Source organism: Pipistrellus hanaki, assembly GCF_964339955.1.
Source record: "Pipistrellus hanaki genome assembly, chromosome: 3".
NCBI classification, from domain to species: domain Eukaryota; kingdom Metazoa; phylum Chordata; class Mammalia; order Chiroptera; family Vespertilionidae; genus Pipistrellus; species Pipistrellus hanaki.
Genome location: NC_140505.1, coordinates 188,647,947 through 188,675,895, shown reverse-complemented (window position 1 = coordinate 188,675,895; position 27,949 = coordinate 188,647,947). Strand labels below are relative to the sequence as shown.

Genomic DNA, 27,949 nt, shown 5'->3' with positions numbered 1-27,949 from the left:
AGGGGGTGGCGGTGGGGAGTGCAGTGTGCTCCATGGGGTCAGGGGGTGTGTAGGGGTGGGGGGTGGGGAGTGCAGTGTGCTCCGTGGGGGTCAGGGGGTGTAGGGGTGGGGAGTGCAGAGTGCTCCATGGGGTCAGGGGGTGTGTAGGGGTGGGGGGTGGGGAGTGCAGTGTGCTCCGTGGGGGTCAGGGGGTGGGGGGTGGGGGTGGGGGGTGCAGTGAGCTCCGTGGGGGTGTAGGGGTGTAGGGGTGTAGGGGGGTGCAGTGTGCTCCGCGGGGGTCAGGGGGGGTGTGTGTCAGTGGGACCCCCTCCCCCAGAGCTGGGCTCTGCCCTCAGCCCCCCTCGTCCTCCCACAGGGACCCCCGGAGGAGGACTGAGGCCTGTCAGACGCTCCCTCCCTCAGACACGGCTCCGGAGGAGGGCGCCGGCCGGCAGTGCCCGGGTGTTTGCAGTCAGGGTCCCCCCAGGCCGGACCCTGGTGTGCTGGGCACTCAGTGGCGCCCGGCCCCTGCGGGCTCATGCTCCCCACAGCTCAGGAGGGCCAGGGCCCCAATGAGGAAACTGAGGCTGAGTCACAGGCCTGCCCCAGACCCTGCGCCCCCTTCCCGCCGGTCAGCGGGAGCGGGAGCCAGCTGTGCGGCCTGCAGACCCGCTTCCTTTTCGTGTTTTTATGGATGTCAGAGAGGAAGGGAGGAGAGAGAAACATCAATGATGACAGGGAAGCACTGGTCGGCTGCCTCCTGCCCGCCCCCTACTGGGGATCCAGCCCACAACCTGGGCATGTACGCTTGGCTGGGATCGGAGGCTGGCGCTCTATCCACTGAGCAACACCGGCCAGAGCAGACTGGCCTCTGTTTACCCCTCATCAGAGGATGTGGTTTGTTTTGCTCTCACTACCGTAGCAAAGAGAGGCAGGGAGAGGCACAGAGAGAGAAAAACATGGATTGGTGCCTCCCACATGGAACCGCAACCTGGGCATGTGCCCTGACCCTTTGGGGCTTGGGATGGTGCCCAACCACTGAGCACCCAGCCAGGGCAGGCCCTGCCTTCTGACGCCTCCCTGTGGAGGCTCCGAGGGGAAAGGCTCCTCCCAGTCCCACCGGGAGCCTGAGGAGAGGCCGAGCCAGCCAGCTCTGGGGCTGGAGCCTCCGGTCCTCGCCCCCCCCCCCCCCCCCCGCGTGGAGGGTGGGCGGCAGGGAGCGCCCCAGGGGCCTCTTCATTCACCCAGGCACACGGGGCACCCGTGCTGACCAAGGCCTCAGCCGGGCGGCATCCTCCCATTTCACAGCTGAGCAAACCGAGGCCCAGAGCTTACGCCGCACAAAGGCCCTTCCTGGGCCAGGACTGCGGCCGCCTGCCCGGCCGGGTGCCGCCCGCTGGGGCCTGAGCATCGAGACGGAGATTCCCGGCGGGGTCCTGAGGAGCCTGGGCTGGGAGCCACCCTGGACGCAGGGGGCAGGAAGGGAGGCCCTGTGGCCAGAGCGGGGACCCCGGGCTACAGGGGTGGCTGTAGCCGAGGGGACCCCTTGGGTGCTGGGACCAGCATGCTGGGCTTCCGGCCCTTGCTTGGCCCCTGGGTGGCCCTCCCACCCCCAAAGCCAGCGGCTCCCAGGTGCTCCGCCCGAGTCGGTGTGTGCCGCCCTGAGCCACCTGGGTGGGGGTCGAGCCGCATGCGGGCTCCTGCAGTCCCGTGGGCCCTGGGGCCGGGCTCTGCGGCAGAGCAGATACCGGTCACCTGGGGAGACCCATCTGGCAAACGGGGTCACGGCTGCAGGTGTCATTACATCTCAGACAGTCACCCCTTCTCACCCGGCTCAGAACGCACTTCCCTCCCCCGCTGACCGGCCGGCCCTCCCCGAGGCCCGAGCCAGCCGCTCGCCCGGGCCTCGCTCGCAGACACTGGCCTTGAAGGCGCCCGCCTTCCCCAGTGCCCTCTCCCCACACCACCCAGGCCGGGCCCAGTCAGACCAGCCAGCAGCTGGCTGTACTCAACACTCTGTCTTTTATAAAATACATTTTATTGATTTTCTTACAGAGAGGAAGGGAGAGGGAGAGAGAAAGTTAGAAACATCGATGCAAAAGAAACACCGATCAGCTGCCTCCTGCACACCACCTCCTAGGGGTGTGACCGCCACCAAGGTACATGCCCTTGACCGGAATTGAACCTGGGACCTTTCAGTCTGCAGGCTGACGCCAAGCCAGTTAGGGCTCAACACTCTTTCTTAATTTTTTATTTTATTTTATTGATTTCACAGGGGAAGGGAGAGGGAGAGAGAGATAGAAACATCAATGATGAGAGAGAATCATTAACCAGCTGCCTCCTGCATGCCCCACACCGGGGACCAAGCCCACAACCCAGGCATGTGCCCTGACGGGAAATCAAACTCAGGACCCTTGAATCCACAGGCCAATGCTCTATCCACTGAGCCACACTGGCTACGGTTCAGTGCTCTGTTAGCAGGGCTGGCTGAGGGCAGGAAGGCAGGGCGTCCACCGCCCCCGTGTTCCTTCAGCACAGCCTTTGGGCCTGGCTTCGGGCTGGGCCTGGCTTCGGGCTGGGCCCGGCTGAGTCCCGAGCAAAGAGGCTGAGCCATCCGTTGTCCTCTGACTGGGTGGGTCCAGGACAGGCCACCTGAGCAGATCACGGGATGGGGAGAAGCCGGTGATGGTGCGTCCCAATATCCATTCCCTACCTGAGCTCCAGTGCTGCGTGGGCGTGGTGCTGCTCAGCTATGAGGTTCCGTTTCCCAGCCTTCCTTGCAGCGAGATATGCCCGTGTGACCCGTTCTGGCCAATGAGAATTAAGTGGGCGTGCTCAGGAAGGGGGCGAGGTGGGCCCTTATTCGTCCTTCTTCCGCCCAGCGGCCTGGAGAGCAAGGTGACGGCGGCCTCCAGCAGCCATCCAGGACTCGGAGGGGAAGGGACACGTGCTCTGGAAGGCAGAGCAACAAGCTGGCAGGAGCCTGGGTCCCCGTGACCTGTGTGGCCTTGATACAAGCCCTGGTTCCGTATCTGCCTCTAGACATCGCCGGAAGCCAGTGCCAGCAGCTCAGCAGGGCAGAATCATCTGGAATGGCTGAGGGCATGTCCTCAAACCTGAAAAGAATGCACAAATGATTGCTTAGGCTTAGGGCATCTTAATCTACATGTTACTGCCTCCTGCTGGCCAAACACCTGAACAACTGGAGGTGATTCTTCCAATCTGACAAAGGATTCTGTGTAGGAAACCCTGGCCTTTGAAGTGTACATCTCCACCCTGCCTTCGGACTATTTGCGTTAATAAAAAGCAAGGGGTCCTGAGACAAGGAGAACGTGGTTTCTTCAGCCAAGCTCCTCGGCCTCCCCCAAATGCCTTCCAAAATTATGTTTGGTCTCTGGACTCGTATTTAATGTATGCACAGCCCTTCTCCAGGTTCCTGAACCCTCCTAGGTGCCGGACCGAGACCACTGGCAGATATCTGTTATGGGAAAGAAACACACATGTTGATCGTATTTAAGAACTGCTTTTTTGAGTTTTGCTATCCTATGCAGGCAAATCTAAGTAGAGCGGACTGATGTAATCGGGAGAACATGTAAAGAAGATAACTCCATGTGCGAGAGCCAGAGGCATGGCCAGCATGGGGCCGCATACAGCTCGTGTGGGCCACATGGCACCGTGGGGTGGCTGGCAGGTCAGCAGGAGCTGGCCCTGGGGGCAGGGTCTCCTGGACTAAGCCACGGAGCTCGGTCTGCCCCCTCTAGACCAGGAGCGGTGGGAGTGAAGGCCTGGAGGGCCATAAGAATAGTGAGTGGTGGGGGGGGGGAGGGGGAAGGAGGGAGGAGGGGTGTCAGGCGTGTGGGAAGGACCAGGGAGGGGACTGGCACCTGCAGGGATGTGAGGAGCTGCCAGTTTTCCTCCATGATCCATCATCCTCTTCTCCCTGGTTGTTGTCTGTGTGCCCACCTGTTCTGTCCAGCGGAAGCTGGCCCTGGCCGGCACCCAGCTGTGACCAGGTTCCCAGCCCCAGAGCAGCTGCGTGGGAGGAGGGGAGAGCGGAGGAGAGGGGAGGAGAGGGGAGGAGAGGGGAGGAGGGGAAGTCTGAGCTGCCAGATGGGACTGTATCTGTTTTCTGTCCCCAGGGCCTGTGCTCTCACGCTGCAGCTCGCGGGTTGGAGGCAGCATGTCCTGCAGGGGGCGCTGCTCAGGGTCCCTGAGGCCAGGCACACCTCACAGGGCTGGGAAGGATCCAGGCTCCGTGGGGCAGAGGCAGGGCCTGCAGCTACAGAACTGAGGTCCCCATGTCCTTGCTCTCGGCTTCCGGGTGCCACCTGGACTCCCGCCACGAGGTCCCCGCCCCCTCAAAGCTGGCCCTGGCACGTCCCCTACACCCTGAGCTCTCTGACCGCCCCCTGCCGGAGCCAAAGAAAACCCTGCTGCTAAAGGCTCTGGGGTTGAGGGTCAACCTGTGAACCAGGAGGTCACAGTCTGATTCTGGGGCAGGGCACAGGCCCGGGTTGTGGGCTTGATCCCCAGCTGGGGGCGTGCAGGAGGCAGCTGATGATTCTCTCTCATCAGTGTTTCTTTTCTTTTTAAAACATGTTTTTATTGATTTTGGAGAAGAAGAGAGAGGGAGAGAGAGAGAGAAACATCAGTGATGAGAGAGGATCATAGGTCGGCTGCCTCCTGCACACCCCACATTTGGGATTGACCCCGTAATCCGGGCAAGCGCCCTGACGGGGAAATCTAACTGTGACTTCCTGGTTCATAGGCTGATGCTCAACCCCTGAGTCAAACTGGCTGGGCCTATCAATGTTTCTATCTCTCCCATCCTCTCTCTCAAAATCAATAAAAACATAATTTTTTAAAAATAAAGGGCTCAAGTGATTGGGCCAGGCCCACTGGTTAACCCCCTTGTGATGAACTCAGAGTCAGCTGATCAGTCACGTGATCACTTCTCTTGCCCCGTGACACGGCATGTTCATGGGCCTCTCATCACCACATCCCGTCCCTGGGATCAGGGCAGGGCATCTTGGGGGCCACTCCTCTCCAGGCCCCCCTCAGGGACCTCACTCCCCCGGGGTTCACCCAGTGGGTCCTCATGGCCCCTTGTCCTCTGCTCCCTCCACACTCAGTGTCCCCCCTGAATGGGGGTGGGGGTGGGGTGGAGCTCCACCTCCTGAGGCTCAGGCCCCGCCTCCCTGGAGGCTGAGAGTGCAGGGAGAGAAGCCCAGCTCTGGGCTCCATGGGCCTGGGCTCCAGTCCCAGCTCCGCCCACTGTGTGACCTCGGCCAAGCCCTGCCTCCTCTGCCTCAGTTTCCTCACCTGGGCAATGGGTCTAGCAGCAGCATTTCACCAGGCTGCCGGAGGTCCCGCAGGCAAGCACGTGCTCCTTACGTAGAAGGGGCTCCATACACGCCCAGGGTGACCTCAGGAGAGATTTGGGGGCACAGGGAATGCTTGTCAGTGAAGCCAGGAACAAGGAGCACGAGGGGGCGGGAGAAAGGCAGCCAGCATGGGGCGTGCTGGATGCTGGGGGTGGAGGGTGGGGGGTGGGGGTTGAGGTCAAACTCAAGGTTCAAAGGAGTCCCTGTCAGATTCCTGGTCTCCGTTTGCAACGTGGCAGGCCCCGGATGCCAGCCGCCTCCTGGAAAGCATTCATTTGCCACCAATGGTGTATTTTTTAAAATATAGATTTTATTGCCTTTTTACAGAGAGGAAGGGAGAGGGAGAGAGAGTTAGAAACATCGATGAAAGAGAAACATCGATCAGCTGCCTCCTGCACACCTCCTACTGGGGATGTGCCCGCAACCGAGATACATGCCCTTGACTGGAATCGAACCTGGGACTCTCCAGTCTGCAGGCCGACGCTCTATCCACTGAGCCAAACCCGTTAGGGCCCAACAATAGTTTACTGAGCACGTACTATATGCCAGGCTCGACCCTACCCCCTGGGGACTGAGCAGGAACCAAAGCGGACAAAGAGGCGCTCCCCATGGAGCTTACCGTGGGGCGATGGACAGGACACAGACAACGGCAGGTCTGCCTCCCGGGCACCAGGGGGCAGCGGTGCTGTGTCGGGATACAGAGCACCAGGGAGTGCTGTAGGGAGGAGTGTGAGGGCCCCTGAGGTGGGGCAGGTAAACGGGGGCCGCACAGAACAGGGACGGAGCACTGCACTCGGAGGGACAACGTGTGCAAGGGCCGGGGCAGGAGCTAGCTCCATGTGTCCAAGTGATAAGAGGGAGCACCAGGCGACAGAGAGGAGAGGACAGGGCCTGTGAGGGGCCAAGGAGGGACAGGCGGGGCCCGCCTGCCCGCCTGCCCGCCTGCCCGCCCTCTGCCCATGGCTTTTGCGCAGTCAGCTCGTCCCTCTGCCTGAAGCCCGGGCTGCAGGGCTACCGTCCCCCCGCATGGAGAAGAGAAAACACGAGCTGCAGACGGTGAGAACTTTGCCCCGCTGGGTCCAAAGGTGCCTAACACCCACCCGGGGGCCCTAGGGTGCCCTCACTTTGAAGACTTCCGCCTTTGGGCGTTGGCTTGTCTCCTTAAGGGGCGGGAACCGGAGCCCCATCCCTGGCAGAAGGGTCCCCTCTACCTCCTTCCGCCCGATCCTTTCCACCGTAACCCACACCGGCCCCTCCTGCTCAGTCCCGTTTGGGAGGAAGGACAGGTGGGGTCACACAGCTCTGGATTCAGCCCTGGGAACGCAGGCAGCTGTGTCTGCTCCCTGCATGTATGCATGTATGTGTGCATGTATGTGCGCACAAACGCCGGAGGGAAACAGCCCGGGGTGGGAGCAGGTCTCCTGAGTTGTCCTCCAATCGTCTGGATTATGGAAAACTTAGAAAAAGGGCTCCGGCGGGTCCCCTGAGCGCCCCCCCACAATCTTGCCAGGCCTGCCTGTCCCTTCCCGCCCACCGGGGGGTAGCAGTGCTGACAGGTGCTGGAGCGGGAGCTCGGACCCGGCGCCGTTCCCTCCCGCCGCCGGCAGGGGGCAGCAGGACACTGCGTAACTGAGAGAGTGAGCCGACCCGGGTGTCCCGCCCGCGGACCGTAGCCTCTCGCCTCCCGGCCCCGACCCTCCAGGATCAGGAGGGGATACGGGTGGGCGATGGGGTCCCTGCACCCCGGGCTGGGGCTGGCTCAGGCCGGCGGCGGGAGGGGGTCCCCTGCGCGGTTCTCCAGGCCGCGCCGCAGACCCCCGGCTCCCGAGGATCCGCCCCGTTAGCGAGCGGGGAGGCGGGGGACGATGGAGGCGGAGGGCGATGGCGGCGGGGCGCCGGGGCCCGCGGACGCGGTCCAGGGTGGGGACACCGCCCGCCTGCACGGCCCCGCCCGGGAGGCTGGGTGGCCCGGACCCCAGTCCTGGGCGGCCCGCGGCCCGCGCCTGAGTCCGCAGCGGCCGCCAGGGGGCAGCATCGGCCCGCGGGTTCCAGCTCCTCCGCCGCTCCCTTCCCCGCCGACCCTCTGGGGCTGCGGAGCCCCAGGGCCTGGCCCGGACCCTCCAGTCTCAGAGCTCAGCCCTCGGTTCCGCAGGGGACACGGGGTGAGGCGGCTATGGCCGTTGCACGTAGTTCTGTGCCTCAGTTTCCCCGCCTGCGATTGTCTCCAGCTCCCCTGCGTCCGGGAACGGCGTCCCGCGGGCTCTGCGCAGCTGCAGCGTCCCCCGCCCTGGTCCAGGGGCCGGAACGGCCGCCCGGGTCACGGCAAAGGTCCAGGGATTTGCAGGATTAAGGGGATCAGGGCCGGGGGCGGCGGGGGCCCAGGGGGCGGGCGGCTCTGAGCTCCAGGCCCGTCCTGAGCTCGGCTGGGGGGGACCCAGGGTGACGGCAGCAACGCCCCCCTCCGCCCCCCAATATCCCACCCTGGCGAGTCTGGGTCCCAGCTGGTCCTGGGGACTGAGCTCCCCAGCTCCATCCACTCGCCCGGAGCGGGAGAGGGGCCTCCAGGCCTGAGGTGAGGCTCCTGGTCGCTGTCCCTGCGCCCCCCCCCCCCCCCCCCCCCCCGCCAGCCCGGGTTTCCGCCAAGCAGTGCCTGACGCCCCGCCCGCCTGACCTCCCGCCCAGCACAGGGGACCCCAAGACCAGAGGGGCCAGGGCTGGGAGGGGAGGCGGGGACCCCTGAAGCCTGGAGTCCCCTCCGAGTCTGGGAGGTGCCCCATGTCCTGGGAAACTCAGAGAAGGGCTGGCGGGTCCCTTGAGCGCCCCCCCCCCCCCCCCATCTGGCCGGGCCGCCGTCCCTTCCCGCCGCCGGGAGGCAGCAGTGTGACAGGTGCTGGGGCGGGAGCTCGGACCCGGGCCTGGCTGCGGGCGCAGGGGGTGGCCGGGACCCGGTGCTGGGGAGGAGGAGGGGGGAGGAGGGGAGCGCCAGGCCAGGGATGGCTGGGTGGTCTCTCCCTCCCCCTCCTCAGACACTAGGCTCAGTGGCCGCCCGATCCGCACTGTCCATCCCGCCCCACCCACCCTCCCCGCGGGCGGAGCGGCCGCGCGCAGGTGTCTCCTCCGAGCCGCCCCCCGCACCCCCCAGCCCGGCCGGCGGGACGGGGAGGGCGCCGGGGAGGGTGGGTGCGCCTGTGTGTCACGGGGAGGGAGGAGGGGAAAGGGAGGGGGAGCCGGAGCGGGAGGGAGCGCGCAGAGAGCGGCGAGGAGGAGGCGGGCGGGAGGCGGGTCCTACCTGGGCGCTCGCTCCCTGCGGCTCCGGGGCCGCGTCACCTGGGAGCCGACAAGTGCGGGCACATTGGCCGCGGCGCTCGGCGAGGCGCACGGCCCAGGCGCTGCGCCCGGACACCAGCGCCGCCCGCCCGCCGCGCCCGCCCGGCCCGGTGCCCCCGGCGCTCCGGGCTCCGGCCGCTCCGCCCAGCCCAGGCCCCCCGCCCCCGGCCGGCGGCGGCGCCCCGCTCACCATGGTGGCCGCGCGCGCCCCGCGCCCGCGCCTCGCCCGCCGCCGGGGCCGCAGCGCCGGCTGAGCGGCCCCCGCCCCGCCCCGCCGCCCGCCGCGCTGCGGTCTATGGCGCAGCCCCCCGCCGGATCCCCCCGCGCCGGATCCCCCCGCGCCGGATCCCCCCGCGCCGGATCCCCCCGCGCCGGATCCCCCCGCGCCGGATCCCCCCGCGCCGGATCCCCCCGCGCCGGATCCCCCCGCGCCGGATCATGCACAGAAACTCCCGCGAGTGGCTCTTCTACGTGTTCCTCTGCTTCGGCGTCCTCTACGTGAAGCTCGGGTGAGTGCGGGGCGGGCCGCCTCCGGGGTCTCCTCCCGGGAGGGAACCTGGGACCCGCGTGGCCGCGCGCGGCTCCCAGCTCCGGCCGCGGGCGCTGGCTCCCGCCCACGCCGCGCGGGGCGCAGCCCGACCCCAAGCGCGGGTCCCGCGAGGGGCGCCCGGGCCCGAGGGCGGGAGAGGCGGCCGCGGGCAGCGGCGGGTAGCGGCGAGCGCCCCGCGTGCTTCACCTGCTGGGCGCCGGCCCGGGCGGACCGCCCTGCCTCCCCCGGCTGCGCTGGGCGTGGAGCCCGGCCGAGCGCTCGCCGCCCGGAGGCGCGCGGGGCGGGGGGCGGGGGTGCGCCGGGAGGTTCGGAGGCCCCGGCGCGTGGGGGGGGGGGGCGCAGGCCGGTGCCCCGCCAGGCCCCGGTCCCTATCCATCACCCGGACGGACGTGTTGAAATCACCTTGACAACCGGTCCGGCGCCGGGCCGGTCAGGCTCCGCGCCCCCGCCCCGAGCCGGGCGGCCCTCTCCCCGCTCCCCGGGGCGGCGGGCGGCGGGCGCCCGGCGGGCCGCGCGCGGCGGTGGCTCCGAGTCGTATTTCCACATTCCTGAAGCGCCGAGTCCCTACCTGTTGGGCTGCGCTCTCCCCGGGCGGCCTCCGGCTCGGCCCGCTGGAGGGGGGCGGGGAGCGGTGCGCTCACTCCCCGGGGGCCCGGCCCGCGCCCCGGCCCCGCTCCCGGCCCCGCGCGCCTACTGTGCGCACCGGAGCCCGAGGCCCGGTCCCCGCGGGGCGAAGCTGCGACCCCGGAGGGAGGCCCGGCCCACCGGTGCCGGTGCCGGGCGGAGACGCGGCTTCCCCTGAGGAGAGCCCTCGCCCACGGCCCCTCCGGCCCCTCACGGGGAGGGGGGCGACTGAGGCCCGGAGGACGGGAGCCGCTGTCCCGGCCGCCGTGTTGCCCCGGGTCTGCGTGTGTTTTTGGAGGTGCCAGTTCGCAGGGAGCCTGTTGAGGGTGCGGGGTGGGCGGTGGGGAGGGAGACCGCTTCCTGGACTCTCCAGCGGCCCCTGCGGTTACTCTCTCTGTGCCCCCCAAAGTAATGGGCACCCCAAGGAGGCCCGCAGCATCTGCTCAGCACCAGGCCGCGCCCTCCCTGGCGCTCCGCGGTGAAGGGTTCGCACACCCAGCTAGGAAGGCCAGGAGAGTGAGGGGCGCGGAGCAACTGGCTCTGGCCTGGGAGGGGCACCCTTCCCAGCACCCCTTCCCCCACGGGAGCCCTGAGACCGCTCCCAGGAAGGGCTCCGTGAGGCACCCGCACCCCCCTCAGTGCCCAGCCTGGGCGCCCAGGGCGGCCCCACGAGCCTCCTGCCCCCCCCTGCCACGAGCCTCCTGGCCCCGCTGCAAATAGGACTGTGGTTGGGGTGGAGGTTGGGGGGCAGTGCCCCACACCCTCCTCCGGGGGCTTAGGATGAGCTCTAGAACTGCCCGCCCACCTGCTCTCATCTTAAAAACGGGGTAGCAGTGTCGCCTCCTTTCCTGGGTGCTGTGACGGTTAGTCCTGGGGGCCTCTGTGTGGGATTGGGGGGGGGGGGTCCTCTCACACCAGCCCAGCCTTTCTTACTGTTAATGCGAGACCTCACAGCGCGGCAGGCCCCGTGCCTCCTCCGCTGGCCTGGGCTCAGAACTGGAGTGCAAGGGGGTACGAGTGTGAGAGGCGGTATGTGCTGGGATGTTCCATGATCACAGCCTGCCTGCCCACACTGTGCACACACAGACCCCCCCATGGCCCTCAGCCAGTGAGGTCTCAGCCCCTGGGAGGGGTCCCGGCCAGCAGAAACGGAGAACTAGGCCCTTAATCCCTTGGGATGGGGGTCCCCAGGCCAGATGTGCCTGGGTTTGCACAATTCTAAAGCATCGTTGTTGGGGAGTCCCTGTTTCTCAGCGGGGCACTGAGCAGCCTGGAGATCCAGCCCCAAAGAGGCCCAGCCAGGGCTCCTCCGGGTGTGGGGTGGTCTCCGCGGAGGGCGAGGCCGGGGGCAGGACTGGATCTCCCCACCCCCCATGCTGAGGCCTCTGCTTCCTGGTCACCTGCCTGCTTGGGGCCCTCGCCCAGCTTACGGACAGGGGCAGCCAGGCTGGGCAGACAATGGCAGGTGGAGCTCGGCCTGTTCGGGCTGAAAGAGAATCCCTGGGAGGATCGCTCACGCTCCCTGCAGCGTCCCCTCAGAGACAGCGGGGGTGAGGGGAGCGGGGGGCTCTGCGCCTGCTGGGCGTGCTCCCCTGTCATCCTCCCCCAAGAGGCTCAGGCCCCCCTGCAGAGGCCAGTGCGCATGTGCACAGGTGAGCCCTGCGGGGGCCTGGTTGGCGGGAGCGGAGCGTGCGGGCCGGACCGCAGCCGGGCTCCCGGGACCGCAGCCAGGCTCAGCCCGGAGGGCGCGCGGCCCGGTGCCTCTGTGCGCACCTGCGCCCCCGCCGCGGCCGCACACGCAGCCACACGCCCCGCACACACCGCCCCGCAGCCCGAGCCGCCCCGGGCCCCGCCCCCGGGCGGCCCGGCTCCCCCAGGTGCGCCCTCCGGCCGCCAGCGCCCGCGGCGCCCGGTTGCGGGCAGGGGTCCGGGCCAGGGCGGGCCGGGCAGGCCCCGGGGCGGCTCCCGCGCGGTCAGCCTCCCCTTTAACACCGCCCGCGGGAGGCGCGGCCAATGGCAGCGGGGCCTCGGGAGGCTCGGAGACGTGAGGCCGCGCGAGTGACAGAGCCGGTTCCGACCGACCCACGGACGGAAGGAGGTCCGGTCGGCGGCTGAGGCTCCCGCACCCCCTGCGGCCCCACCCGCCCCACGCCGCCCCGGGCCATGCGCAGCCCTGGCGGCGGGGCTCCGGCCACCACCGCGCAGGGACCCGCTCGCCGGGGTCCCTAGCGCCCGCCGCCGCCGCCCCACCGCGGGGAGGGCCGAGCCCGCCGCCCCCGGCCCAGGCGCCCTGCCCGCGGGGCCGGCCCAGCCCGCCGCGGCCGGCCCACCATGCTGCTGCTGTCGCCGCGCCGCGCGCTGCTGTCCGCGTACTGCCCGCAGATCCTGCTGCTCCTGTCCAGCGGCAGCTACCTGTGAGTGCCCCTCCCCTCCCCCAGGCGGGGCTCCCCACCCCCCAGTGCGGAGCCCCGGGGAGGGAGTGGGGAGCCCAGGGAGGCACTGGTGCCCAGCATGCGCCAAAGTAGGGGTGCTTTGGGGGGCCTGGCCGGCCTGAGCCCCGAGGTGGAGGCCAGGGCGGGGAGGGAGCTTGCCAGGCAGATATGGTGGCTTCGGGTCGGTGGGAGGAAAGGTGGCTTCCAGAGGCCAGAGGCCAGGCTGCAGGCACCGCCCAGGGCCGGAGGGCTCCGGGCGGGCAGAGGTGCCCTGCACCCCCAGCCGGTCCTGGAACAGCTGTCCCCCTCCCCACAGACACCCATGGGGCCCTCACCGGGTGCCACATTGGAGAGCGTCCCAGCACGCACCTACTCCCGGCGGGGCCTGGGCGCACACGTGCACCCCTCCCGGCAGGCAGAGCTCTGCGGTGCCCAGGGTCTGCGGCTTCTCCTCCTTCCCCCGGGGCGGCCCATCCCTGCCCACCCTGCACCTGGGGTTGAGGGGAGCAGAGTGGGCGTGTGCAGCTCCCGCCGAGGGGAGTCCGGGTCCGGCCGGGCAGCTGCGCAGAGCGTGGGCGCGGGGACAGGGGGTGGGCAGGCGGGCCAGCGATCGGGGCTCCGGCCCAGGCAGTCCGGGCAGGGCAGGCCGGTCGGGGAGCCGAGGGGCACGTTGGCGCAGCGGTGGTGGCTCCGCTGGGTTCCTAATGGGACGCATATGCTCTGGCCTCCGATTTGAAAAGAAGTTTGATTTATGGAACCGCCGTTTGGGGGAATTTAAGCTGGATGCTACTGATTAAACCTCAGAGCCAGCGCGCGGCTCCCGCCCGCCCTCCTCTCTCTCCCCTCCTCCCTCCCCCCTCCCCTCCCCCGCCCCCTCCTTTACACTCGGGCCACGTCCGGGGTCGCCTACCGCGGCCTTCCCGCCCTGCGCTCCCCTCCCCCAGCGGCCGGCCTCGGTTCTAATAAACGGCCGCCCCCACCCCCTTTTAATAGCGACGCAGCCAATTCCTCCTCCAGCCCCTAGGAAATTACTATCCTACCAGTTTTCCTGCTATAAATAGTCGCGCATCTTGAAACAAAAGTTCGCAACCACAGCCAGATGCTGCGAGGCCGCGGTCTGCCGGGCTGTGGGACATAATTACAGGTCCGGGCGCGGAGAGCAGCGGCTGCGGAGGCTTCGCCGGGCGGGGGAGCGGGCGGCGGCAGGCGCGGGGCGGGCGGGACCGCCTGAGGGTCCTGCTGCCGGCGGCTCCCGGGACACGGACCAGCTCAGCGGCCCTGGATCCCAGCCCCAGGGTCTCAGAGGTCTAGGGGTGGCGGACAGCAGCCCCCCTCCCAGAACCCGGCACCTCAGCCTCCAATCTGGGGACCCACAGCTGTGCTGCCTGAGAGCCGCTCTGCCCGGCTCCTGGGGGGGGGGGCAGTGAGCTCTGAGACAGGAGGTGGGCCAGGGGCTCAGAGCCGGGGGGCGGGGCCGCAGCAGAGGGCTGTGGGGCAGGTGGTGGCCAGTCGGCCTCCGTAGACCCCAGGCTTTCCTTGGGGTTTGGCCCCCAAATCCGGGTCCGCAGTGGCCACCCTCTGTGCCCACATGGGCTCTCTCCACCATGCGCGCTGCCCGCTTGGTTGGCGGAATTCTCCTACAGCAGCAGCTTTCCCAAGTGTTCCTGGGCTGGCACTGGGGTCTGGAGCGGGCACTGCCCCCTGCCCTGCCTCCAGCAGCCGGGCCCAGCCGCCCGCCAGCCGGAGCTGCAGCCCAGGCCCGGGGGGCGGGGGGGGGAGAGAGTGCTGAGCCTGCCTTTCCCGGGCAGAGGAGCTCAGATGTTCCCAGGACAGGGGGGAGGGGGGGCTGGAGCATCTCTGGGCATCCCGCCCGTGTGGGTGGGCATGGCCTGGTGTATGCGATGGTGCCATGGGCGGGAGCAGGGCAGTGCAGTGGTGAGAGACTGAGCTGATGCCCGCGGGCAGGTGAGCCTCCAGCGCCAACGTGCCCGGAGAACTGGGCTCAAGGGACCGATGGGAAGCTGGGCCCCGTGGGATCTGAGGATGCCCCAGGCAGGAGGGGCCTCGGGCACAGGCTTCTTTCTTCCCCAGAGAACTTTCCAGAAGGCCCCCCATGGCTGGGGTCGCACAGTGGCGGACAGCTGACCCTGCCCTCCATCTGGCTGCTGTCCCAGCTCCCTGTCCCGGGCTGTGGTCGGTGCTCAGCGATTCCCAGATGCATGCCTGGGCCCTGCGCTGATTGGGTCCGACGGGTGTGCTGGCCTGGAAGGGCCTGACCCCCGCCCCGCCCCGCACCCAGGCCTGGTGCTGAGCTGGGCCCGCCATGCCCTCCCCTCCGCGGGTCAGCAGGGCGGGGAGGCAGGTGGGCGCCCCAGGCCAAGAGGCCGCGGCGGTGCCAGGTCAGCTGGTCTGGGGGCCTGGCGGGGGCCTGGTGCCAGGGCTGAGCTGACTGTGCTGGCAGGTCCTTCCGGCCCGGCTGCCCTCTCCCCGATGTGGGGGTTGGCTGGCGATCCCCCGGTCTTCCGGGAGCAGCCTCGCGGTGACCGCCTGCTCCGGGGAGCCGGCTGAGTCATGAGTGACAGGGCGGTTACTCACCGACCACCTGGCTGTGCGGGGTGGGGGCGCTCACCACTGCCCAGCCCGGGCTGGTCTCTTCCTGGCTCGGCCGCTGTGGCTTATGGTGGTGCCCACCGTAGCCCAGAAGCCTGTGGGCATGACCCGGGGGGGTGGTGAATCAGGTCCCCTCCGCGGCATCACGGCCCGTGTGGGGCAGAGCGGGGCCAGGCGGGGGCGTGGACAGGCCGCCCTGGAGGAGCAGCTTCCCTGCTGACTGGCCTGTGGGGCGGGGGCAGGAGGCGCTGTGCTGTGTGGCCTTGGCCGGGCCCAGGGCCTCTCTGGGCCTCAGCCTCCGCCGGCCGCCGGGGAGGAGAGGCCTCCTTCGCACACACAGGGCAGGCCCGTGCCGCGGCTCCGAGTGTGAGCAGCTGGGAGGGTGGGCGGGGAGCTGACAGCATCTTACCCCCGGGCCCCCAGCTCAGGGACCCATCAGAGAACCCAACAAGTGAGACTCATCCTGCGCTGGTTAGGGGGTGCAGTGTGTTTGGGGGAGGGGCGCAGTGTGTTCTGGGAGAATGCCCTTTGACCTCTGTGTGTGCGGAGGGCTCCTCGAGGCTTCCTGGGCCGCACTGGCTCTGAGTGGTGCCGAGGCCGCGGGAGGGCGGCCCCCTCTCTCGTCAGGTTTCCCGTGAGACCTCCGAGGCCGAGGGGCCAGGTGGCAATCCAGACCCTGTCCCCATGCCCCCGTGTCCCGCCTGGGAGTCCCGGAGCCTCGGCTGTGTCCTCCACACCAGGGGACCGTGGGGACTCACACCTCCTGCGTGGGCGTGAGCGTCCAGCCAGCCGGGCAGGGGTGTGCTCGGCGGCATTGCACGCACACAGGAAGCGCTCGGAAGTGGGCTCAGCCCCAGCTCCGAGGAGTGTGTTCAGAGGAGAGTGGTGAGCTCTCGGAGGGCTTCCTGGAGGAGGTGACGCCGAGACTGGGTTTGGAAAGATGGGCAGGAGCTGCCCAGACTACACAGGACCGTGAGCGAGACCCTTAGGAGGAACCACAATACGTGGTGTCTCGTGGGCGCCTCGCAGCACCTGGCCGAGGGCGTCAGACTGTGCCTGCGTCCAGCAGAGAGGCCTTCTCCCGAGGCCGTCCGGGGAGCAGCTGTGAGGGAGTGTCCCCTGTGGGTCCGACAGAGAGAGGGGCGCGGGGTCTGGGGCCTCCGGGAAGCCTGGCAGCCGGCGGAGGTGCTGGGGAGGGAGGCGCTGTGTGGGGCCCCGTGGCCATGGTTTCTGCCCTGAGCTCCCCGGGGACATAGGCCCAGCAAGTCCCGCCCACCCCTGCACCCACCCTGTCCCCGAGCCTCAGCAGCCCGTGGGAGCCCAGAGCCGCAGCGGGGACCCGGGCCCGCGCTCTGGGCGGAGGGTGTGGCAGCGGAGGGGAGGGGAGGAGATGGAGCTCAGGATGGGGACGCCCAGAGCCAGCCTGAGGCCGGCCCTCGGGCCTCCGCCTCTCCCGGAGGAGCAGGGGGAGTGGGAGGGGCTTCGGCCGGCTCGGGCCTCCGTTCTCCACGCCCGGTCCGGGTCCGGCTTGCACAGGGCTCCCCCTCACTCCCCCGGCGGCGAGGGGACAGGCCGGGCGCCCTCCCTTGTCAGATGAAACCCGGGCCCCGGGCTCCCGCCGATGAAAGGGTCATTGTGTGGCGCGGCCGCCCGCGGGCCAAGGACAAAACCTCCGTTTGTCCTCCTCCCTGGCGCGGCTGGGCCTCCTCGGCGGCCGGCGGTGGGGGTGGGCACAGGTGTGCTCGCTCTTCCCTTTCTCCGTCTTCCCGTCTCCATCCCAGGACTCCCCCGGGCAAGCCCCTCCCGTCCTGCCCTAGTGGGAGCCTCGGCGGGAGCGGAGGTGGTGAGCTCTCTGCCCGGAGGATGCCGGTGCCGGGGAGGGGCCGGGCCTGGGCGACAGCCTCCTCACCGGCCCTCTGCACCGTGGCCGCGCCTGTGCTGGGCCCACTCCGCGGAGAAGGCCGCTGAGCCCGGGCCGCCCGCAGCCTCAGCCGGGAGCCCCGCGTGGCAGGTGGCCTCTGCGGCCTGGGGTGCCGGGAGGGCTCTGCCTGGGACTGTGCCGGGCAGACACTGGCCCTGGGTGTGACCTGAGCCTGCCCACTGCCCGCCCAGCAAGCAGCTCCCGGCCGGGCATCCGCTGGCCAGGAGGAGCCTTAGCCTTCCCTGGCTCCGTCCCCAGGACCCCCGAGGGCCCCTCACTTTCCGGATGCGCCCCCCACAATGCACTGCTGGTCCTGCTCCGGGACGGCAGGGCCTGGGAGGGGGGCGGCGGCTCAGCTCACCCCCCGGAGCAGGCGCTGAACCGCCGGGCGGGCGCCGAGGTCGGAGCTGAGGCTGGGGCGTCCGACGGTAAAGCATTAAAGACCCCTCCCCTCTGGGTGGGGTTCCTCCAGAGCGACTGCCCGCCCCCGGGCTGACGGGGCACTGGCTCTGCGGTCCACGGATGGGGGCTCGGCCCTGGAGCGGCCCCGCAGCAGCCCCGCCCGTGCCGGTGAACCACGCGTGGCAGAGCGCGCAGGTGGCTCTGGGCAGCGCCTCTCCCTTCCCACAGCGAGAGGGCGGGCAGGGGGCCTTCTCCTGGAGCTGACCTCTGACCTGGTCCTAAAGACGTGCTGGCCTCGCCAGCGTGGCTCCGGGGCTGAGCATCCACCTGTGAACCAGGAGGTCACGGTTCGATCCCCGGTCAGGGCACAGGCCCGGGTTGTGGGCTTGATCCCCCGTGTGGGCGGGCAGGAGGCAGCCAATCCATGATTCTCTCTCATCATGGATGTTTCTCTCTCTCCCTCTCCCTTTCTCTCTGACATCAATAAAAATGTTTAAAAGAAGAGAAAGTGCTGGAGAGAAGGGTGGCATTCCCGGCAGAGAGCTGGGTGACAGGCTGGGTAGCAGCCAGTTGAGTGGAGTGGGCGGTGGCGGTGGGTGGTGAGGGCGCAGTGGGCGGTGGGCGGTGGGCGGTGGGCGGTGGGCAGTGGGCGGTGAGGGTGTGGTGGTGGGAGCAGTTGCCCGGACCTGGGGCTGAGGGCAGGAAGATGTTGAGTGGGGCAAGATGGACAGCTTTATCCTGGGGTCGGGGAGGGGCCGCTCCTGGGCTGGGCTCAGAGGGAGGGGGCTTCAGGGCGGGGCCATTGCCTCCAGCAGGATCTGGCCCTGCCCTCTGGACCTGGGGCTGGGCTGGGCTGAGGGCTGTGAGAGGCTGGGGCTCCTGGCCTCTCCCACCTGCCACCTGCTGCCTGCCAGCGCCCTGGTAGCCTCACTCGGGGCGGGCGGCAGCCCTGAGGCGTGCGGGCTGGATGCCGGGGCCACGCGGGACACCGGGCCAGGCGGGTGCGAGGCGTAGTGACTGCAGGGAAGACCTCTATGCTGTCTAGCTTCTGCCCAGGAGAGGGCCTTGCGGGGGCCCCTGCCCCCAGGGGGCAGCCCCCCACCCCGGGTGGTTCCCGGCCCTCCAAGGGCGGTGCTGAGAGCCAGGTTTGCAGCCAAGGCCGAGTGCCAGCCCAGAGCGACCTGGGCTCGCCCTCTCCTCCCCTCCCCTCCCCGGCTGCCTTCCAGGGTGGAGATTCCTGCAGGGGGAGGGGAGGCGGGAGGGCGGCCAGCGCTGAGGAAGCAGGAAGCGGGGAAGGCCCAGGGCTGCCCTGCCCTTGGCTGTGAGGCCGAACCCTGCCAGGTGGTTGCCTGGCCTTGGACCAGACACTGTGCCTCCTCCGAGGGGCGCAGGGGGGAGGCCGGGGAGGGATGGCTGAGCTGGGGGGTGGGGGGTATTCAAGCGGCTGCCTTAAGCGCCCACCACGTGGTTCGGGTGGTCACACCGGTGCCCAGGGTGGAGCAGGCTGCTCGGGGTGGTGAGCGCCCCGCCCCGCGAGGCAGCCAGGATAGAATGGTGGCTGGAGAGGTCCGGGCCAGAGATTCTCCTGCGAAGTGCCCAGGGCCCGGGCTGCTTGGAAAGGAGCCGGGGGAGGGCTGAGCCAGGGGGTGCTGGGGCGGGATGGGGGCTCCCAGCTTTGAGTGCAGGGCGGTGGAGCTGAGGGGGGTTGGGCCCAGGCCTGTGGTGGGAACTGGGCTCATCCTGCTCTGAGCACTGCGCGGCCCACGCAGGCCCCGCCTTCATCTGTTCCTGGCGGGGGACCCTCAGGACGTGACCTGCCCCGTGGTCCTCGCAGAGGTCACTGCTCGCTCTGCTGCCTGCGGGGCCTGCCCCCCAACCCGCCTCAGACCACGGCCAGAGCAGCCGGGCGGCGAGGCCTGGGCGGCCCAGAGGTGCCCGTGGCCAGGATCGGCCAGCGCCTTCCCTCCCGCCCGCCCTCGTGGTGTCCAGTCTGTCCTGAGGCTGCAGGTCGGCCATCCCAGTCACCCAGGCACCGGGGCCAGGCCGGGTCACCCTGCTCAGGCTGAGCTCCCCCGCCTCCGGATGGCGGCCCCGCGTCCCTTCTGTGCCGGGACCAGGAGAGAGGCCGGGAAGGTCTAGGGCCCAGGCTGGGTCAGGCGGAGCGGCCAGGGCTGCGGGCAGGTGATGCTGACCCCTGCGGAGCAGGCTGGGAGAGGGGCAGGGGAGAGGAGCAGGCGGAGGGGTGGAGGGGGGCAGGAGAGAGGAGCAGGCGGAGGGGTGGCTGGGGGCAGGAGAGAGATGCAGGCGGAGGGGGGCAGGAGAGAGGAGCAGGTGGAGGAGGGAGGGGGGCAGGAGCAGGGCCTGGAGCGTGGCCTGGCTGTGGGAGGGGGCGGGACCTCCGCGGGGGAGTGCCAGGCCCCTGGCCTGAGCCCAGGCATTCACAGTGGCCCTGGTGCCCAGCAGAGTCCGGACGTTCCTGAGGTCAGGGTCAGCTCAGGGTCAGCGTGCTGGGGTCCCGGTGAGGGGTGCGGTTCTGATGCCGCAGGGTTAGCGCCGGCTGCTCAGGGCGCGGAGGCCCTGGCGGTCCTCGCCCACCTCCTGCCTCAGCCCCGCCACGCCCCTGCTCACCGCCGGCCTGTGCCTGTGCCCAGCCTGCCTGGCTCTCTCCGGGCGGAGTCCCAGGTGCCAGGCCAGGCGTGCCCGCTCTGAGGGGAGGGCGGGCGGACGCTCCGCTCTCCTCCCGGGAACACGGCGGGCCGCGGCGAGCTGAGCGGGCAGCGGCCTGGACAGGCTGTGACTCGGGCGTGCCTCCAGGAGCCTGCGGGCAGGGGACCCGCCCCCGGGGCAGGGACTGCTCTCCCCAGGGACAGATGGGCACACTGAGGCCAGAGCAGAAGGAGTGCAGGATCCAGGCCGGACTGTAGCACACAGCTCACTGTGAGGTGGGAAGCCGAGGCCCCGGGGGCGGGGGGGGGGGGGGGGGGCGGAGCGGGCAGAGGGGGCGCCTGGCCCAGCGGCACCTCTTCCTGCCGCCAGGCCTGCCTGTGCCTCCTCCAGGGACTCCCTCGTCCCTGCCAGCACCCGATGCCCGCGGCTGGGTGCCCTATGTACACCTCGGTTTCCTCATCTGGAGGCAGGCGGGGGCCTCTTCTGAGGAGCCGGGTGGGGGGAGGGGGGAGTGGGGCGGGGATGCCACTCAGCACAGTGGACCTCTGGCCGGCTCCTCCACAAAAGTGAGGCCTGGGCCTGGGCCCGGGCCAGTGAGGGGACAGGCCGATGGCTGGGGCGGGGGCTGGGGCGGGGATGAGGGGACAGGCCTCTGGCGGGGGAGGGGGGGGGAGGGGGGCGGGGATGAGGGGACAGGCCGATGGCCGGAGGGGGCAGGTGCTGAGGCCAGGCTTGCTGGCCATCCTCACGTCCCTCACCCCTTGCAGGGCCCAGGCCAGGGAAGGGAGGGCTGACAGGTCCCTGTGATCAGATGAGAAAACCGAGACTTGCTGGGAACAGCCTCGTGTGGCCCTCCCAACTCCGGGATGTCCCCGCCCGCACCCTGAGCTGGGCCCTGAGCCCCTGGGGGAGGGCGGCGAGGATGCACTCGGAGGTCCAGGCACAGGGCAGCGTGGGCGCCGGGCCCTTCTGTTCCCTTCTCTCCGCTCATTCGCAGGGAGGGGAGGCTGCGGGGGACCCCCCCCTCTCTGGCTCTGACCGACGGGGCCGGGGTCTGCTGCCGGCCCAGGCGGGGAGCCATGCTCTCCCCAGTGGCAGGCGGGACCCGGCAGGAGCGCTGGCCGCCCTCACCTGCGGGCGCGGCAGGAAATGGCCGCGGACGGCGGGGGGCGGAGGGGGGGGTGAGGTATTGCGAACACTTCCTGGACGAGTGGACCGCTCGCCTCCCTGGCTGATGGCAGATCGTTAGAACATTCCTCAAATACTTCGCCGAGGATGCCCAGGAGGAAGGACTGCAGGCTCCGGGCAGAGCGGGGGCTGGAGCAGCGGGGGCAGCGGGCGGCGGCGCCAGGGGTGGGGCCGGAAGGAGGCTGGGGCTGGGCCAGCTTGGCCAGTGTACCCCCCTCTCGCAAGCAGCTGGGGCTGGGGTGGGGCTCAGGTCCGAGGCCGGCTCGGGCCCGCTGGGTGCTGGGCCTGCGGGATCCCTGGCCCGGGAGCCCACAGCAGGGGTGGCAGCCTGCCCCGAGGGGGGCCAGCACGGGCCCTTCTCCCCGGCCTCCAAGGAGGGTCCCCGGGGGAGAGGGGGCCTGTGAGGCCGTGTCCGTCGGCCGGGGAAGCCCGCTGAGCCGCCGCCCGCGCTGTGGGCAGGACGGCGATAAGGCAGCGCTGGGCCAGTCTGGCTGCTGCCCAGGGCCCCGGCCGCCGTCCTGCCGGGCGGGGAGGGCAGGCTGGGCGTGAGCGGTGCGGCCAGAGGGCAGGGGGCTGGTGGGCTGCCCTGGGGGGGGGGCTGAGGGACAGGGCAGGTGCCCAGGGCCCCTCCCAGGCCAGGGGAAGGGCCTGGGGTGCTGAGGCACTCGGGGGAAGTGGGGATACAGCGGCTTTTGTGACCGCAGTGAAGGTGGGGCGACCGGACGGCCCACGCGGCCACCTGCCCGTCCCCCGGAGGTGGCCTCGCTGGCCGTCCTGCTCCCCGAGCGACCCCGGGCGTGTCCCCAGCCACGGGCCCTGGGGCTGGGCAAGGCCAGCCTGTCACCCATCGGGAAGGCCCTCACCCCAGGCTCTGCTGTCCGTCCTCCTCCCAGCCCCCAGCCCCTGCGCGGCCTGCCCCGTCACGCGGGGTTCACAGAGCCGCGAGCCTGGGGGATGGGCGGTCACCTCTGTGACGTCCAGGCGGGGTGGGGTGCAGGCGGGCAGCCCCAGCAGACCGGCCGGGAGGCCTCTGCACCCGGGTGTCTGAGAGCCTGGGTTGCACTCCTGCAGGGGAAGCCCCGGGCCGGGCACACACAGGCCCATGGCGATGGTTTTACTATTCACCTCGTCTTCCGGACGCATGTCTTTGTAAGAAGCCCTGGCGCCTCACCTGCCCTGTTCGCTGGCCTGGCCTGTGTGTGCAGCCACGTGAGGTGCTGGCAGAGGTCGCGAGAGAACGGGGGGGGTGCGTGCTTCCCTCTGTGGACACCTGTGTGATCGTGACCAGCGGGGACAGAGAATGTTCCGGAACTCTGCAGGCTCCGGTCCTCCCAGGGGTGCCTCCCACCCATGGGGACCGGTCTGAGTGCTGTCTCCAGGGGAGCTGGACCTGCTCTGCAGCCTGTCCCCTCTGGCTCCTGCGGCTCAGTGTGGCTGGGAGGGTCTCCCACGTGGACGTGTCTCCACGGTGTGGACGTGCCCCCACGGTGTGAACGTGTCCCCAGGGTGTGAACGTGTCCCCAGGGTGTGAACATGCCCCCAAGGTGTGAACGTGTCCCCAGGGTGTGAACGTGCCCCCACGGTGTGAACGTGTCCCCAGGGTGTGGACGTGCCCCCACGGTGTGAACGTGTCCCCAGGGTGTGGACGTGTCCCCAGGATGTGAACGTGTCCCCAGGGTATGAACGTGTCCCCACGGTGTGGACGTGTCATGGTGTGAACGTGTCCCCACGGTGTGGACGTGTCCCCAGGATGTGAACGTGTCCCCATGGTGTGAACGTGTCCCCAGAGTGTGAACGTGTCCCCAGGGTGTGAACGTGTCCCCAGAGTGTGAACGTGTCCCCAGGGTGTGAACGTGTCCCCAGGGTGTGAACGTGTCCCCACCGTGTGAACGTGTCCCCAGGGTGTGGATGTGTCTCCACGGTGTGAACGTGTCCCCAAGGTGTGAACGTGTCCCCACGGTGTGGACGTGCCCCCACGGTGTGAACGTGCCCCCAGGGTGTGAACGTGTCCCCAGAGTGTGGACGTGTCCCCACGGTGTGGACGTGTCCCCAGGGTGTGGACGTGTCCCCAGGGTGTGGACGTGTCCCCACGGTGTGAACGTGCCCCCAGGGTGTGAACGTGCCCCCAGGGTGTGAACGTGTCCCCACTGTGTGGACGTGTTCCCACGGTGTGAACGTGTCATGGTGTGAACGTGCCCCTACGGTGTGAACGTGCCCCTACAGTGTGGACGTGTCTCCACGGTGTGGACGTGTCACGGTGTATCTGTCCTTCTCCGGGGTGACCCTGCAGGGCGGCTCCGGCTTGTGTGGCTGTGGTGACACAGAGCTCACCTCCTTAGGGTGTGGCCTCCATCCGGAGCTAGATGCGGGTCGGGAGCGGATCCCTTGTGGACCGCCTGGAGGGCGCCGCTGGCTCCAGAGCTGCCGATGGACGCTCCCCTGCCCCACAATGGCTCACGGAGTGACCGTCAGCAACGGGCCGCCGGCTCAGGCCCAGAGGGTGAGTGCAGCCCCACCGGTGACCCCTGGCCACAGGCCGGCTACGGAGTGCTGAGTCCTTCCAATCGTGTCCTCCGGCAGCAATGTGGGGCGGTAGGCCCGCGTCTGCTCCATTTCACAGATGGGGAAACTGAGGCACAGAGGTTCAGAAACTTGCCTGAGGCCTCACAGCTCAGAAGAGGCAGAGCCGGGTCTCCGGCCATGGTGGCCGGTGGAGCATATGCTCTCACACTTTCCCGGCTGCCAGGTGGGGAGGCGGGGCCTGCTCATGTCCCTGCCAGCCACTCTGCACCCACCTGTCACCTGGCATGGCCCCCTCCCCCACTGGGACGCTTTGGGGATCTTCCTTCATTTTTAAAAAAATGTATTTTATTGATTCATCACAGAGAGGAAGAGAGGGACAGAGAGCTAGAAACATCGATGAGAGAGAATCATCGATCAGCTGCCTCCTGCACACCTCCTACTGGGGATGTGCCCGCAACCAAGGTACATGCCCTTGACCGGAATCGAACCTGGGACCTTTCAGTCTGCAGGCCGACGCTCTATCCACTGAGCCACACCGGTTTTCGGCATCTTCCTTCCTTCGTTGTCCCCTCCTTGCAGGAAGCCCACTCGAAGCCGCGCCAGGCCCTTTGCCGGCCTCACCACCTCCGGCCTGAGACTGGCGTCCTGACCCCAGGCCCCCGAACCCCGAACCCCTTCTCCGACTGGCCCTGGCCGGGAGCGAGGGACGCTTCCGGACGCTCAGCTGTGTCCCCTCCCGTGCCCCGAGGCCCTGAGCAGGCAGGGTGAGCCCAGAGCAGAATTTTCCACGGAAACGTCAGCAGCTGCCGCCCGGGTGCCCGGCCCTCTGGTGTCCTGGCCAGCAGCTCCGGCACCCGAGAGGGCAGCCGCAGGCGGGAGGGGCCCCGAGGTCCTCCCCACTTTGGGGGAGAGCCAGTCCCCTCGCGGGAGGCGCGATGAGCGTGCCAGGGCGTGCCGCACCCCGAGGCCAGTCACCCCAGGATGCGCCTGCTGCACCCGCCTCCACCCGGCAACCGGCTATCTGGTGTGAGGTATTTTTATCCCCATCCCACGCCGATGGCTCCCTGAGGACAGCCAGCCGGGCCTTATCAGCCGTCCCTCCCTCCAGGCGGAAGGAAGAGCGTGGGCTCACCCAGGACTTGCCCACAGTCCCGGGTGCGGCAGGGCCAGGCCTGCCTGCGAGGGAGTGGCCAGCCCCCGGCACGGGGCTGTGGGGAGAGGGTGATGGCGGCCGCAGCAGCTCCGGCCTCCAGGCCAGCAGTGACCGTCCACAGCCCCGGCGAGCTCAGGAGTGCCCGGAGGACTCCCGCCGGCCGGGGAGGAGGTCAGCTGTCCGGGATGGGAAGGGGGTGTGGCTTCCGTTCCTAGCCCACCTCGTGTTTGTAAGGCACCTACTACGCGCAGTGCTTGGGGCCACAGCGCTGCGGCCACCTGCCTCTGGCAGCGGAGACGGCTCTCGGCCCGGCTGTGTGGCTTCGGCGGGTCCCCTGGCCTCTCTCAGCTCCAGGCTGCACCCAGTGACATGGTCCCCTGGCCTCTCTCAGCTCCAGGCTGCACCCAGTGACATGGTCCCCTGGCCTCTCTCAGCTCCAGGCTGCACCCAGTGACATGGTCCCCTGGCCTCTCTCAGCTCCAGGCTGCACCCAGTGACATGGTCCCCTGGCCTCTCTCAGCTCCAGGCTGCACCCAGTGACATGGTCCCCTGGCCTCTCTCAGCTCCAGGCTGCACCCAGTGACATGGTTCCCTGGCCTCTCTCAGCTCCAGGCTGCACCCAGTGACATGGTCCCCTGGCCTCTCTCAGCTCCAGGCTGCACCCAGTGACATGGTTATGGCAGGGCTCCCCCTGCCAGGAGCGGCCGAGGCTCAGAGCAGGAGAATCTAAGGTTGGGGACGAAACTCTAAGTCTAAGGAAGACTGTTTTGAAGTTATTTCTGAGGTACCAATCATATCTGATTATTCATGCTCCTGTGACTCTTGAGTGGTGCCTGTATGTGTGTGTGTGTGTATATATATATATATATATACACACCAGTATCTACACTAATAAAAGGGAAAGATACAAATTGACCGTGCTTTTGCAACACCCACCAGCCAATCAGGAGTGAGCATGCAAATTAACCCAACAAACATGGTGGGTTAATTTGCATTAGCAGGTGCCACGCGCCGGGGGGCAGGGCGTGACACCTGCATTCCACGCTGACCCAGCCTCTCTGGGCCTCTGGGCAGCGTGGCAGAAAGGTGGCTGCAGGCGGAGCGGAGGTGGTTTCTGTGGTGCCTCCCTGTGGCGTCGGCCGGCACCCCTTCCTTTTCGTGGCCGAGGGCATCCCCTTCCACAGCACAGCAGACCACATTCTATGTGTATTTTTTATCCTAACCCGAGGATAAGTTTCCACTGATTTTAGGGAGAGTGGGAGAGAGAGGGAGAGACGGAGAGAAACATCGGTGTGAGAGAGACACATCAATTGGCTGCCTCCTGCATGCGTCCTGACCAGGGCCCGGGCTGGGGAGGAGCCTGCAACCGAGGGATGTGCCCTTGACTAGAACTGAACCCGGATCCTTCTGTCTGCAGGCCCGTGCTCTATCCACTGGGCCACACCGGGCGGGGCCACAGTCTATTTGTTCATTCGTATGACGGACATGGGGGTGGTCCCGCCTCTGGGCTGATGTGTATCGCAGCTGTGAACGTGTGTGCTCAGGGTTCTGTTGGAACCCGCCTTCCACGCTGTGGCTGCGCCCCGAAGTGTGCAGTCCAGGGCCTGGGTCTCACCGTCTCATGCTCCACCAGCTCGAGGGCCCCACACCCGCGCCAGCACCGCTGCTCCGTCCTGCTGAGCAGGGCAGCGCTGGCAGGTGCCGGGGGCCCGGCCACGGCTCTGAGTGCGTCTCCCCGGGGGGCGCTGTGCTCACAGCCCCTCGCTCGCAGGCCGCCGGCTGCCCATGTTCACCTGTGACGTGGGTAGTGGCGCCGGGCAGCCGAGGCCCCAGGCGCAGCTCGGGCTGGACCCGCCTTCTCGGTGGGGAACTGTGCCGGGCGGAGGGGCTGCCCCCCGGGGCCTTGCACGTGGGCCTGGAAGGGAGGAGCCTCTGCCACAGAGAAAGGCAGCGAGCTTCCGAGCGAGACCCCAATCCCGGGCGGCGGAGCGGGCGCTGGGGCTGGGCTGTGGCCCGGAGTGCGTGGTCGGTGTGGGCGCTGTGGCTGCGGGGCGGGTGGGCTTCCTGGAGGCGGAAGACCACGGCAGCCACGATCCGTTTCACCCCCAGCATCCACCCGAGTCCACGGGAGTCTCCCCGCAGGCCCGGCTGCCCCCTTGTCTGCCCCCGGGCTCCTCTCCGCCTGGCCCAGCCTGGCATGCCGGGGCGGCGGGCGCGGGACCCCAGCGGCTGTGACCTGTGGTGGCGGCTGTGCCCGCAGGGTTCCCATCGTCTCAGTTCCCAGGCTCGGCTTTCGGAGGATCTACAGTTACTCCGGGCGAATTCCCCGGATTCCAGTGCCTCGAGCCCAGAGCTTCCTCCACGCCAGCCTCCGCTGCCCATTGTGCCCGTGGGAGCCCCGGGGGGGTTCCGGGCAGATTAGCGGGTGGGCGGGCGGCGGTGGGGATTGGGTGTCGGCTGGCTCCGGGTCCCAGCACGTGCTGTGGGCTCGGCCCCGGGGACTTTCCCAGGCGGCGGTGGGTGCGGCCGCCCCGGGGGACGCCGGCTGGCTCTCAGGGAAGGGCCACGGGCCGTGGGCATCGCGGTGGGGGCCCCGGGCTCCCTCACTCCCTCCCTCCGGCCTCATGAGCAGCATCCGAAACCAGCTGTCGCCCCTGCAGAGACCGCGCCCCTCCCCCGGCCGCGCAGCTCCGGACGACAGCTGGCGGCTCCCCCAAACGCCCGGATGACCCGGCAGTTCCCCTCCTGGCGGGAGCCCCAGGGAGCGGGAGAGAGGGAGGGATCACACCAGCCCCCGGCCTCGGCCTCGTCAGCAGCAGCCCTGTCCGGGAGGCTGGGCCGCCCCCATGTGCCAAACGGGGGACAGGGGGCGTCTCTCCTGAGGGTGGGCCGCTCCTGCCCCTTAAAGAGAGCGGAAACACGGACACCTGCTCCCCCGTCATGGCCCCTGAGCACACGGTGCTCCGAGGAGGAGCCAGGCTCGGGCAGGGGGGGTGCGTATGTCTCTGAGGCGTCTGCAGGGCAGAGCCAGGGAACCGGGCGTCGGGGCCGGGAGGAGGGCTGGGAGGCGGTGGTTGCAGTGAATGTGCTGAAGGTTAACATGTTTGCCCTCATTGATGGCCTTTCACTATGTCAGACAGACAGTCACGCCGATAAAGCTCGAGACCAGAGCTTGGGCCTGGCAGTGCC

At 68.9% G+C, this 27,949-nt stretch overlaps 1 protein-coding gene across 2 annotated transcripts in view; it reads left to right on the top strand.

Annotated features, from left to right (window-relative positions):
- Window positions 1–9,017: 9,017 nt before the first annotated feature.
- The window catches only part of WNT7B (Wnt family member 7B), a 38,565-nt gene continuing 19,633 nt past the window's right edge, over window positions 9,018–27,949 (top strand). The window contains exon 1 of one of the 2 annotated variants that reach the window (XM_084878173.1): window positions 9,018–9,199. In XM_084878173.1, the coding sequence (XP_084734299.1) occupies window positions 9,129–9,199 (71 nt within the window). In that variant the 5' untranslated portion in view covers window positions 9,018–9,128. Of the gene's footprint in view, window positions 9,200–12,054; window positions 12,279–27,949 lie in introns of those variants that run through there. The other variant, XM_084878172.1, reaches the window with a different exon arrangement.